Source organism: Nycticebus coucang, chromosome 17 (assembly GCF_027406575.1).
Source record: "Nycticebus coucang isolate mNycCou1 chromosome 17, mNycCou1.pri, whole genome shotgun sequence".
Lineage (NCBI taxonomy): Eukaryota > Metazoa > Chordata > Mammalia > Primates > Lorisidae > Nycticebus > Nycticebus coucang.
The window spans coordinates 40275121-40287053 of record NC_069796.1 but is presented as its reverse complement, the minus strand read 5'-3'; the positions used below and the strand labels follow the sequence as shown (position 1 = coordinate 40287053).

The following is an 11933-nucleotide window of genomic DNA, read 5'->3' as shown; positions in this document are numbered from 1 at the left end:
ACAACCCCTTGTGCCCCTGGGAGGAGGAGGAAGAGAAGGAGGACACTTATAAATTGGTTAACATGTGGGCATGGCTGTGCGTTCCCTGCCTGACCTGTAGGTAGCCTCTGCTGGGGGTAACACAGTGGCTGTGGGTCATGACTGTGCAGGAACATTGATGGCCTTAATGAAGACTTGGGCTTTCTTTTTTTTTTTTTTATTTTTTTTGACTTAGGCTTTCTGATCCCATTTGGCTTCTGCCTCCCTAAAGCTTTTTGCTGGTCCAAAGGAAGCACTTTGTTCACTGGCCCCTTGGGGCTCTTCCTTCCTACTCATATTCCACTGCTACCCCAACCTTATAGTCTTCATTTGAGAGTGCTAGGCTTGTGCATCTGACCCTGCTTCTTTAAGGCTGTAGCACAGTGGCATGATCATACTCACTGGAACCTCAGACTTCCACCTCAGCCTCCTAAGTATCCAGGACGATAAGCACATACAGCACCATCCTCTAGCAGCTATTGTTTTTTTTTTTTTTGAGATCAGGTCTAACTATGTTGCCCTGGTTAGAGTGCTATGGCATCATCAGCTCATTGCCACCTCAAATTCATGGGCTCAGGTGATCCTCCTTGCCTCAGCCTCCTAAGAAGCTGGTACTATAGGTGTACAACATCACACCCAGCTATTTTTTTGTTTTTTGTTTTTTTTTTTTTTAGAGATAGGGTCTCACTCTTTTTTTTTTTTTTTTTTTTTAGGGTCTCACTCTTGCTCAGGCTGGTCTTGAACTCTGAACTCTTGGTCTCAAGTAATTCTCCTGACTTGACCTTCCAACCTGCTAGAATTATAAGCATGAACTGCCACACCCAGCCACTCAGCTAATTTTTCAAATTTTTTTCGTAGAGACAGTGTTTTCACTGTGTTGTCCAGGCTGGTCTCAAAACCTTGGCCTCAAGTGATCCTCCCACCTCAACCTCCTGAAGTGCTGGGATGACAGGCATAAGCTATCACAGCTGGCCTTTTTCAAAAAATTGATGCCAATTTTTTCACATACTTGAAACTCACCATTCTTTTATTCAGGCCAAGTGTTTTTAGTATAATCAAAAGATTGTATAACCATCACCACTGTCTAATTCCAGAATATTTTCATCATCCCCCAAAGAAAAATCCCATACCCATTAGCAATCACTTCTGATTCTCCCCTCTCGCAGCTCCTGCCAATCACTAATCTACCTTTTATCTCTATAGATTTGCCTGTGCTGGTCATTTCATAGATATGGAATCCTAACATATGGATTTCCTTTTGCATCTGGTTTCTTTCATCCCAGGCAGCTTTCTATGTACATGCAGTTGTTCTGTGCTGCCTTCTGGGTGAGGCATGGAATAGGTAGACATCCTGAGATGCCAAGGGGCCACTTTCCAATTGATACTGGGGCCATAAGTCTGGATTCCATAAATGAATATGAGAACCTTAGTGATGGAGCCCAGCAGTTACAATAGAAACTCATGGACTTACTGGCTCTCTTCTTCCTATTCGGGCTAATAACAGAAACTTCACAATCCCTTAGGTAATTGGGCTGAAATTTCTTTGTAGGGGTCCTCTCTTGGCTATCCTTGGTTCCAGCTCCACCTTTTCTGACTTACACCCTCCTCAATACATACAAACATACACCCTACATGCCTTGTAGGGCCCTTGGCATTTGTATTACCCTTGAAGTGGGAAAGTGCGTAGGCACGTGGGCATTTGGTGTTGGAGGAACATATGGGAGCATGATGTACATGTATGCCAGTGAGTGGCTGCTGCTCCTTTTTTCAGGAGTCCCCCAGCAGCCTGCTGAAGACCACCTTCTGCGATCCTCCCAGGCTGGTTGAAAAGTGTTTTGGCCTAGGAGCTTCTTGAGAACTATCAAGAAAACAAAAATAATACTACTTACTAAGCTTTAACCTATTTAATTCCAACAACCTTTTTATAAGAAATAAACTTTGAGCTGGGCACGTGTCTCACACTGAGGTGGGCAGATCACCTAAGCTTACAAGGTTGAGACCAGCCTGAGCTAGAGTGAGACTTGTCTCTAAAAAATAGCTGGGCATTGTGACAGGCACCTATAGTCCCAGCTACTCAGGAGGCTGAGGCAAGAGAATAGCTTGAGCCCAAGAGTCTGAGATTGCTGATGCCACAGAACTCTACAGGGGTTGGAGGACAAAGTAAGTCTGTCTCAAAGAAATGAAATAAACTTTGAGTACTTCATCTGTCTTTAAGTCACATAACTAACACTTAACCCCAATTCTGCCTGTCTAGCTGTATTCAAACTTTTATAGTTAGTTTTCACACAGCGAAGCCCAGGCAAGTTTTACTCTCTTGTTGCACCACACTCTATTATTTTTTTTTTTTTTTAAGAGGCAGAGTCTCACTTTGTCCTCCTTGGTAGACTGCTGTGGTGTCACAGCTCACAGCAACCTCCAACTCTTGATTAGGTGATTCTCTTGCCTCAGCCTCCGGAGTAGCTGGGACTACAGGCGCCCGCTACAACGCCTGGCTATTTTTTTGTTGCAGTTTGGCCGGGGCTGGGTTCGAACCCGCCACCCTACTCACAGGCACTGCCCACTCTCTTATATTCTTTGCTACCCAAAAGTATATCCCACATTTTGGTCTCTACCCCTCCTTCTTCAAAGTAAGGATCTCAGTGAACTAGACATGGAGGTCACATCTGCATGGCTTATAGCTGAATGTCTGCTATAGAGTTTGAAAGAAATTAGAAGCTAGGCCTTCCATGGATAAGATCTCTCATGTCTTCTTTTGCAGCAAACAGGAAGGCCGGGTGTGCAGTTACATCTGTGCTAGCTACGGAGCTGACCAAGGATGATGCCATGTCTGCTGTTCCTGTCAAGGTGCCCAAGAAAACTGAGGCAGTCCCCACAATCCTTGAGGAAGACAAGGAGTTAGTTGGCCGTGCAAGCTAAGCTGGGTCCTATGGCCATGGCAGCTCCTGAGTGGAGCCCCAGACTGTCCCGCCCTACAGCATGTGCCTAAAGGCTCAAGGGGATATTCCTCTGGGGTGGCCACTCCCACCACCCTAACCCTGTCTTTCTTTCTGGCCTGCTGCTCTCTGAACATCACATACAGCTTCAGCCAGAAGAAAAGGGCAGTGTGGGGGAGGCCTGAGCCCAACCCAGCCAACCCTGGCTGTTGTATTACCAAAGCAGGGTCTGTGTTTGCTGCCTTAACCCTGTCCCCTCTCTGTTACTCAGAGGGCCTCATCTCAGACAAGGCCCAGCCTGCTTTCTTAGCCCTGACTTTCTAGTGGGCTTTCCCTTAGGTCAATCTTGCTGAATTTGTGCTTTTCTTTTGTGGTTTCTCTGGCCCTGAGAACAGCATGGGGCTTATGAACCTTTGGGCTAGATATAGCCTTTCATTGCTATCACCTCTGCTTTTCCCTTCCCTCTCCTGGCTATTATTTATTACTAGTGGTGTGGCATCAGGAGCTGATCCTAGGGAAGTGGGAAGCAAATCCCACTCTTACCCCACCTTCTTGGGAAAGGCCTCCCAATACAGAAAGGATCTGGACCACTTTACCTGTTTGGCCATGGCCCAGGCCAGAGCTTGTCGGCAGGCAGACTGACCATAGCAGTGTGGGGCCTGTGCCCAGCCTGCTGCCATGCTTTATGTCTTTGCCTCTCTGGACCCTGTGTACCACCCCCCAGGCTACCAAGCCAAGGCCTCTCCTCATGCCTTCCCTGAGAGCTTTGGTGCCTCTCATCTGGACTATGGGCTGTATTGTGACCATCGCAACACCTCACCCCCTGTCTCCAAGGAAATGGGAGGTGGAGCCTCCTGGCTGAGAAATTGTTTTGCAAATGGATCTATTTTTGTATGTAAAAAAAATTTTTTTTAAAGCAGACTCTTCCTTCCCCCTTTCTCCTCCAAAATGTAAGAGGTGTTGATGGTAATTTCCAGAGTTCCTAGGGTTTCTCCTCACAGGCCTCAATCCCCAACATGTCTCTCTACCTTTACCTTAGCCCTCAAGCCTCTGGACCCTTGAGGCTAAGGCAGACTCTCCCAGGATCATTTCTGGGCAGGAGGAATCTTTTCTCTATTTGAGCTGGGCCAGGCCTTAGAGTAGCAGGAGCTCTAAGACCACAGAGTTTTTATAAAATTAATAAATTTATCAAGCCAAATGTACAAATGCTATCTGCACACTCTGGGGAAGTGGGCACAGGAAGTGCCCCTGCACACTGTATCCCTACTGTTCTGAACAGTGGGCAAACTGAACTGTTTGGTGGTCTCAGCCACAGAAAGCACAAATTCTTTGGCTTAGGGTGATATTTTGCCCTCTTTGTGCCCCCTGTCAGGTTTCTATCCCTAGATAGGGAGAAAGAGTGTGATACTGTTAGGGTTGGCCCAGAATATAGTTGTTAGAGCAAGGGGAGCTTGGGAAACTTGAGTGCAACTACAGGGAGGCCTTGCAGCCAGGAAGTTTTGGTTGCTAGAGCCTCTGTATGAAGGTACAAGGTAGCTCCTCTGAGCTGTTCCTGGGAAAACTCTAGTAAAAGGAGTCTCTTGCTCCCCTGGGTCACGTCCTTCTCCCTGCTCATGGATATCTGGAACTTTGACTCTTTTTTAATGTACTTTTGCTAAGATGAATTTAATAAAAAAGGGGTGGGGGGGACGACAAAATGCAACTGTTTCCCTTACCTCTTGGACTTCTGGGATATCATCACCTCCAGTTGTTGGTTTTGTTTCCAACTGTTAATAAAGCATCGAAATGGTACTGTCTTACATTCTCCTTTGTGAATTTCCAAGCTGTTTTCACTGAAGTTCAGGCTCCTCTGATCTTTTTCCTGCCTCAGACCCCTGGTTGACCTGACAGATCACTGTGAAAAAGCTAAAGGTGCCAGACACTATGCGTGGGCACAGGGTTAGAAATGATTAATACCTGGTGGTTTCCGTCCCACCAGAGCTCTCCTCTGGGCTGTTTGCCCTCAGTAAAGGAGTAGGCACTGAGTTGAGCTTCCCCAGCTCTTCTACTTTGTTTGCCTCTTGGCTTGGAGCTCTTTCTGGAACTCAGTTCTAATTTCCTACCACCCCATACTCTAAAATGTCACTGCAGTTTCCTCTGCCTCTTGCTGAAAGAAGCATCTGACTCCCATTTTCCTGTTCCCACTGCTCTTTTGGTGGCCATAGACCACATTTCATACTAGATGGCTTACACTGGTTTGGGAACCTCAGCCTGCCCAGCAGAGGTCAGAAGCCCAAGGTCTTGCACCAAATAACTAGCCACTTAGAGCCATACTTACCTGAGTGGTTGTGACCTCCACAAAGAAACCTTACCAGCAACCAGCAGACCCTGGATAGACGGGGAGGGGCCTGAGAAGGACCACAAACTCATCCCGGCAGGCTCTGGAACCATAAATAAAAGCCTTCTAAATAGCCCTGGAGCCTGGGCAGCTGCCCAGTATGGCCGGAGGTGTGGGGGTGGGCTGCCTGCCGGCCTCTTTTCCTTCTCTACCCCAGAGGCCATGCATTTCTGGCTCAAAGCTTTATAGACACACATACCAATTAGGGGACCAACCGCAGCTGCTCACGTGCTCTGCCAGTCTGCTGCTGTGCCTGGAATAGAACCTAGGCGCCTGCCACCCCGCCTCTCCGCAGCTTGTCTCTCAGAAGCAAAACCTTACTTCCAGCCCAGCAACCACGCGCACCACCCTTCCTCCCACGCAAGAAAGTCGCCCCCAGATGCTTAGTTGGAAGGTTTGGTTTCCATGACAACAGACTTAAGGAGGGAGCACAACGGGCTGCACGGCCCGCAGAGACGCCGCAGCTGAGGAAGCCCTAAGACAGGCTCCTGAGGCTGCCTAGCTGAGCCGCGCGATAACCCCAGCGGCTCAGTGTTTCTGTTCCTCCACCCCTCCCGCTTCCCTTTCCTCTCCCCGCTCGGCTGGGAGTTTCCCGCAGCTTCTCTGGCTGCAGCAACCTTGGGATCCCTCAGAGCTTAGCGCGGAAAGGGGGTTTGGGAGATGAGAGAGCCGGAGTGAACGGAAAAGCATCAAGGAGACAGGGGAGCAGGGTCGGCGGGCGATCTCATTTCCTGGACGCCCTTTCAGTCCCCTTGACCCTCCTAAGAAAGCGATGAGCCCTCCTACTTCTTTAGTTTCACAGGGGAGAGGTAAGCTGGAAGGCGAAATCCAGATGGGGAAACTGAGGCCCAATCCTTGGAGAATCGCCTCCCGCATTCCGTCCCACTCCCTAGTTGTTCCCCAAACCCTAGGCAGCGCGGGTGGAGGGGGCAGGCAAAGGAGTCCTTGCTCCTCCCGCGAAGCCTGCCGGGGCGCTCCAGTGCGGGTGATTTTAGCCGAGAAGGGGCGGGAACTGAGGAAACATCTCTGCCTCCTCTCCAGAGCTTGTTGCCAGGCTCCTATCGTCCGCGCCCGCGCCCGCCACGTGCCCGCGCCAGGGTCTCATCTTCTGCCTGGAGACAGCGGCAAGCTTAAGATTGCACACTCAGTTGCGCGCTGACACGCCGCACTCACAAATCCCCACCCCCACAACGGACCTGCAAACCGATTACACACAACAGTGTACAGATCCATAAGCATGATTACAGTCAATCGCACACGGTTACATAGGCACAACGGTATTGCAAGCGTACACAGCCATATTGGACAGTCTCACATAATTCAGAAACAGATCTAGACGCGCAAGGACACACACCAAGATACCAAGATGCAAACAACAATCGCCTCCCGATTCATTTCTTACAGCACACACCTGGCAGCTCATTTCATCCACACATGTCAGGAGCCTCCATCTCTTACACAGAAACGTGCAACCTTTCAGAAGAAACCTTTTTATTATTTGTCGAAGAAAAAAAGCCATATAAATATTAGAGTATAAAACTTGCGTGAGACTCAGGAAGAGGGTGGGGTGGGAGCTACGTGACTATGCGAAGAGAAGCGCTTAGAGGAGTCAGTACCGGGGAGAGGGTCGCCGCAGCGCGTGGACACAGCACGAAACACAGCACGGGCCGCCGCAGGCAGATTCAAGGACAGACGGCTGCGCGGAGCCCGCCGCCCGCTGCCCACTCGCCATCACGTAAAAGCACACCGCACTACACTACTGGCTATTCTACACCAGCCGAAAAGGGGAGAGGACTCTACTCTACTGCAGGGGCTGGGGTGGGGTTCTCTGGCAGCCCCGCTGGATGAAGCGGACCCAGGGGGTAAAAGAGGGTGTGGAGCGGAAGTTCTATGCACAAGGAGGCACTGGGGGAACTTTAACCAGGCTCTGGCCACGAGGGGGCGGACTGGGGGCCTGGGCAGTGGCTTTCACAGAGAAGAAATGGCACCTGACAAGGTGAAGGTCTGAGGGTTGAGAAGTGCAGGGACCCCGTGGAGAAGCTCCATCCTGGGCTGAGACTTTCTGTCCGCTTGGTCCCTCGCCTTCCAGGGACTAAGAAGGTCCCAGCTAGCTCTCCCTTCCTGCTGGGGTTCCAGTGACCCTTCTACCAGAGGCACCTCTGGAGTACCCTGCACCTCCAGGAGCCCTTCTGACCTCTCCAGGGGACCTGATCCTAAACCTTCTTAGAGCTTCCTCGGTCTGAAACGCCAGTTTAAATCCATTGGTCCTGGTAGCTCCGCCCAAAGCTGGCTGCCTGGGCTGAGCCCTATTTGTAGGGGGTGAGGGTCCAGCCTAGTGGTTGGCTTATGGCTGGAATTTGGGGATCTGGTCAGTACCCTGGGGACATACAAGCCTCCTGCAAGACCCTAACAACTGATGGGTCAAGCTTGTCCATTCTCTCCCCCCCCACCCCAATCTACATACACACACACTTCCCTTCCTTATCTTACTACCCCATACTGTCTTGGAACATGCAATGGAGTCTCTTATTTGAGAAGGGGTAAGGTAGTCACAGCATGCAGTGGGAACATCAAACTATGGAAAACAAAACAAAAGACTATTCCCCAGGGCATTGGGAAGAGGCTTGGTAGTAAAATGCTTTCCCTAAAGTCAGCAAGCATCAGTACCATGGGGATGGTGACCATGTCCTCCAAAACTTGGTCCCAGGTCTGGAAGGAGATGAAGGGACTGGACCAAACCATGCTTTGGGGGAAGATTGAGAATCAAAGGAGCGGCCAAGAGGTCCTGATGCCCTTCCAACTCAGAATTATGAGCCTTTTTAGGTCACCTGGTACCTCTACAACCCAACCATATTACTCAAGAGAGAAGAACTATTAAAGAAGTGGGGCAGGGCAGGGATGGATGGGCCTGATTGATTTGGAAGATGGAGGAGTTCAGCTGTAACTAAAGGGGGTGTGACAAATGGTTCTTGGTGTCTATACTAACCCCATGACCCCCTTGGGTACAGCAATTGATTGGATGGGGGTTCCCAGCAGAACTCCCTTTGCATATTCAACCCCCTGGGGGCAGAGAGAGGAGGTGTTGACTGGGCACTTGTTTCTGTTTCCCAAGGGGAGCATGGCCTTGGCCCCTACCAGTATCCTGGGGGTGAGCCCTGAATTCTGAGGCCTGGGTACACTTAAGGAGAAGCTGGGCTGCTTGGGGAGGGAGGCTGCCCTGTGGCTCTAGGCCTGGCCTCCACATTACTTCTTCTCCTTCTTGCCTGACTTCTTCTTGTTGCCATTGCCACCTGCTGGGGCCTTGCCATCCCGCTTGCCAGCTGCATTGGTCAGTGTGGCATTGCTGCCAGGGATGTAGACATTCTGGCGGTAGTCCGGCACATGCTGTAGGGTGAACTGGGGTCCATAGCGGGCACTCAAGCCCATGGTGCCAGCACCCCCTCCCAGGGTGGAGCTTCCATCAGCAGCTTCTGTGGAGACAAGGGAAGATCAGATTGGGGTTAAACTTAGGGTGCTTAATACCCTAAGCATTTAATGAATGCCTATAAAGCACCCTGAGACCTGACCATGCTGAGCACTGAGAATACAGTAATCACCAAGGTTGTCTCTATCCATCCGGAATTGAGGGTATAGGTTAAGAGGCTCTGGAGCAAGAAAGCCTAGGTTTGATTTCTGGTTCTTTTTCATACTGTGATCCCTGGGGAAGTCTCCCTGTGCTGCCTCACTTTTGTGACTGCAAAATGGGGATAATAACAGTATCCACCTCTTCTGGTTTTGATGAAAGCTAAATAAGCAAATGTATGTAAGATACCTAGAATAGTGCCTGGTAGATGGTAAGTGCTCAAAACATGTTACTTACTGTCTCAGGGCTGAGACATTAGCTCTTGAATCCTTACTTGAACCAATGGAGCCTCCGGCTTCCACACTGGACCATGGACTCCTAGAGGGCAAAAGCCATGTGTTGTACATGCTCTTGGCCTTCTTCAACCAGTACCTGGCACAGAATAGTTATTCAGTATTTCTGTTCTTAGTTATATGGGGGTGGAGGTGGGGAGTGCTCTTTTAAGCATTCATTTCATAAGTGCATTTGACTGCCTACTCTGTGCCAAGCACTTTGCTAGATCTTTCATGATCACTTTTTTATTTTAAGACAGGATTTTGCTCTGTCACCTGGGCTGGAGTCCAGTGGCATGATAACAGCTCATTGCAGTCTTGAATTCCTGGGCTCAAGTGATTCTCCCACAGTATCTCCCACCTTAACCTCCAAAGTAGCTGGGACTACAGTCTCAAGTTACCATACCTGGCTAATTTTTTTTAAAAAATAATTTTTTATTTTATTTTTTTTAGATTATTTTTATTATTTTGTTGTTGTGACAGTGTCAAGTTGTCACTGTAGAGTACTTTCGTGTCATAGCTCACAGCAACCTCCAACTCTTCTTCTCAAGTGATCCTTTCCTTCAGTTTTTCTATTGTTTTTTATTTATTTATTTATTTATTTATTTATTTATTTTTGCAGTTTCTGGCTGGGGCTGGGTTTGAACCCGCCACCTCTGTCATATGGGGCCGGTGCCCTACCCCTTTGAGCCGCAGGAGCCACCCTCTATTGTTTTTTAAATAGAGACGGTGTCTCTTTTGCTCAGACTGGTCTCGAACTCATGAGCTACAGGAGTCCACCTCCCTCAGCCTCCCAGAGTGTTAGGGTTACAGGCATGAGCCACTGCACCCAGATAAAATAATTTGTTTTAGAGATAGGGTCTTGGCTCAGTGCCTGTAGCTCAGCGGTGGGGGCGCCAGCCACATGCACTGGAGCTGGTGGGTATGAACCCAGCCCAGCCTGCCAAACAACAATGACAACTACAATGAAAAAATACCAGGTGTTGTGGCAGGTGCCTGTAGTCCCAGCTACTTGGGAGGCTGAGGCAAGAGAGAATCACTTAAGCCCAAGAGTTGGAGGTTTCTGTGAACTGTGATGCCGCAACACTCTACCAAGGGTGACATGGTGAGAGTCTGCCTCAAAAAAAAGAAAAAATAGAGATAGGATCTTGCTGTGTTGCCCAGGCTTGTCTAGAACTGCTGGCCTTAAGTGATCCCCTTGGCTCAGCCTCCCAAAGTCCTGGGATTACAGGCATAATCCACTTAGCCTGCTTGCAAGATCAGTTTTAGCCTCAACACAACTACGCAGGGGGGTATGTGGTTTTATCCTCATTTTACTGATAAGGGAACTAAGGTTTAAAGAAGGTAAAAGACTAACCCAAGGCCATGCCAGACAGTATATATTAGAGTGGGATTCAGGCCCAGGTGTATGGAAGTGTATGTTGGGGGTATAGTCACCACCACCAACAACCAGTTGGACTTTATCCCTGAGGGTAAAGGAGGGGGAGGGAATATAGGGGGAGCCATGTTCTGTGAAGTTGAGGAAATGATGATCCAAGGGACTAGACATCTTAGCTGCGTTGTAGTCGGCTAGGAATGTCAGAGCTAGGTGACCTCAGAGAGTACCTTCAGCCCAACTTCCCACTGTACAGAAGAAAACAGGCCCCAGACAAGTTCACACCCTGGCCCTAGCTCAGCATCATCTGGGAACTTGTTTAAAGCACAGACTCAGGGCAGCACCTGTGGCTCAAAGGAGTAGGGCACCAACCCCATATGCCAGAGGCGGTGGGTCCAAACCCAGCCCCGGCCAAAAACTGCAAAAGAATAAATAAATAAAATAAAAATAAAGTGCAGACTCTCAGGATCAGCATTTTAACAAGATCTCTAGATGATATGTCTGCATGTTAAAGGCTGAGAAGCACAGAATTGCCTGCTTCATAGGGTTTTTGTGAGAATTAAATGTGCGGGTGCTTTACCCAGGGCCCAGGCACTTGGTAAATGATCAATAGATGTTAGTTCCAGCTCCGTGGCTCAGTTGTTAGGGCACTAACATGGGGGTGGGGGGCTGGTGGGTTCAAACCCAACCAGGGCCTGCTAAACAACAACAACAACAAAAATAGCTGGGCATTGTGGGTGGTGCCTGTGGTTCAAAGGAGTAGGGTGGCACCTGTGGCTCAAAGGAGTACGGCGCTGGCCCCATAAGCCGGAGGTGGTGGGTTCAAACCCAGCCCTGGCCAAAAACTGCAAAAAAAAACTTTTTTAATTAAAAAAAAATAGCCAGGCATTGTGGCAGGCACCTGTAATCCCAGCCACTTGGGAAGCTGAGGCAAGAGAATCACTTAAGCCCAAAGAGTTTTTAACCTCTACCAAGGGTGACATAGTGAGACTCTGCTTCAAAAAAAAAATTTTTTTTTCCTGCCATCATCATCCAGTGTGTCATCACCTCTACCCCACACTAGCCCTGACTGGATGGGGCATGGGGCAAGAAGAAGCAGGAGTGTGACTCCTCAGGGTTCACTGCTGGAGGCCCTGAAACTCTCTGTGGCAGTGAGAGAGTTAAAGCCCCAGGAACGCCCAGCCCAGGCCAGGCTGGCAGAAGAGCTTCCCTCCCAGTCTCCCTCTGTCCCCACCCTAGACCCTGGGAGAGGGTACAGAGGGTGACTAAAGACGGAGAGGTTGAGTAATCCTGGGACACCAACCAGGGATTGAGAAACAGAGAGACAGGAAATACT

The 11933-nt window shown here is 49.3% G+C and overlaps 2 protein-coding genes across 25 annotated transcripts in view; one reads left to right on the top strand and one right to left on the bottom strand.

Annotated features, from left to right (window-relative positions):
- DIAPH1 (diaphanous related formin 1) overlaps positions 1–3847 on the top strand; it is a 129546-nt gene extending 125699 nt beyond the window's left edge. The window contains exons 27-28 of one of the 2 annotated variants that reach the window (XM_053566823.1): positions 1–56; positions 2777–3847. In XM_053566823.1, the coding sequence (XP_053422798.1) occupies positions 1–56; positions 2777–2815 (95 nt within the window). In that variant the 3' untranslated portion in view covers positions 2816–3847. The remainder of the gene's footprint in view (positions 57–2776) is intronic. The other variant, XM_053566822.1, reaches the window with a different exon arrangement.
- A 2955-nt stretch (positions 3848–6802) lies between these two features.
- LOC128568860 (protocadherin gamma-C4) overlaps positions 6803–11933 on the bottom strand; it is a 187890-nt gene continuing 182759 nt past the window's right edge. For all 23 annotated transcript variants that reach the window (XM_053566805.1, XM_053566806.1, XM_053566810.1 and 20 more), the window contains one exon: positions 6803–8798. In XM_053566805.1, the coding sequence (XP_053422780.1) occupies positions 8572–8798 (227 nt within the window). In that variant the 3' untranslated portion in view covers positions 6803–8571. The remainder of the gene's footprint in view (positions 8799–11933) is intronic.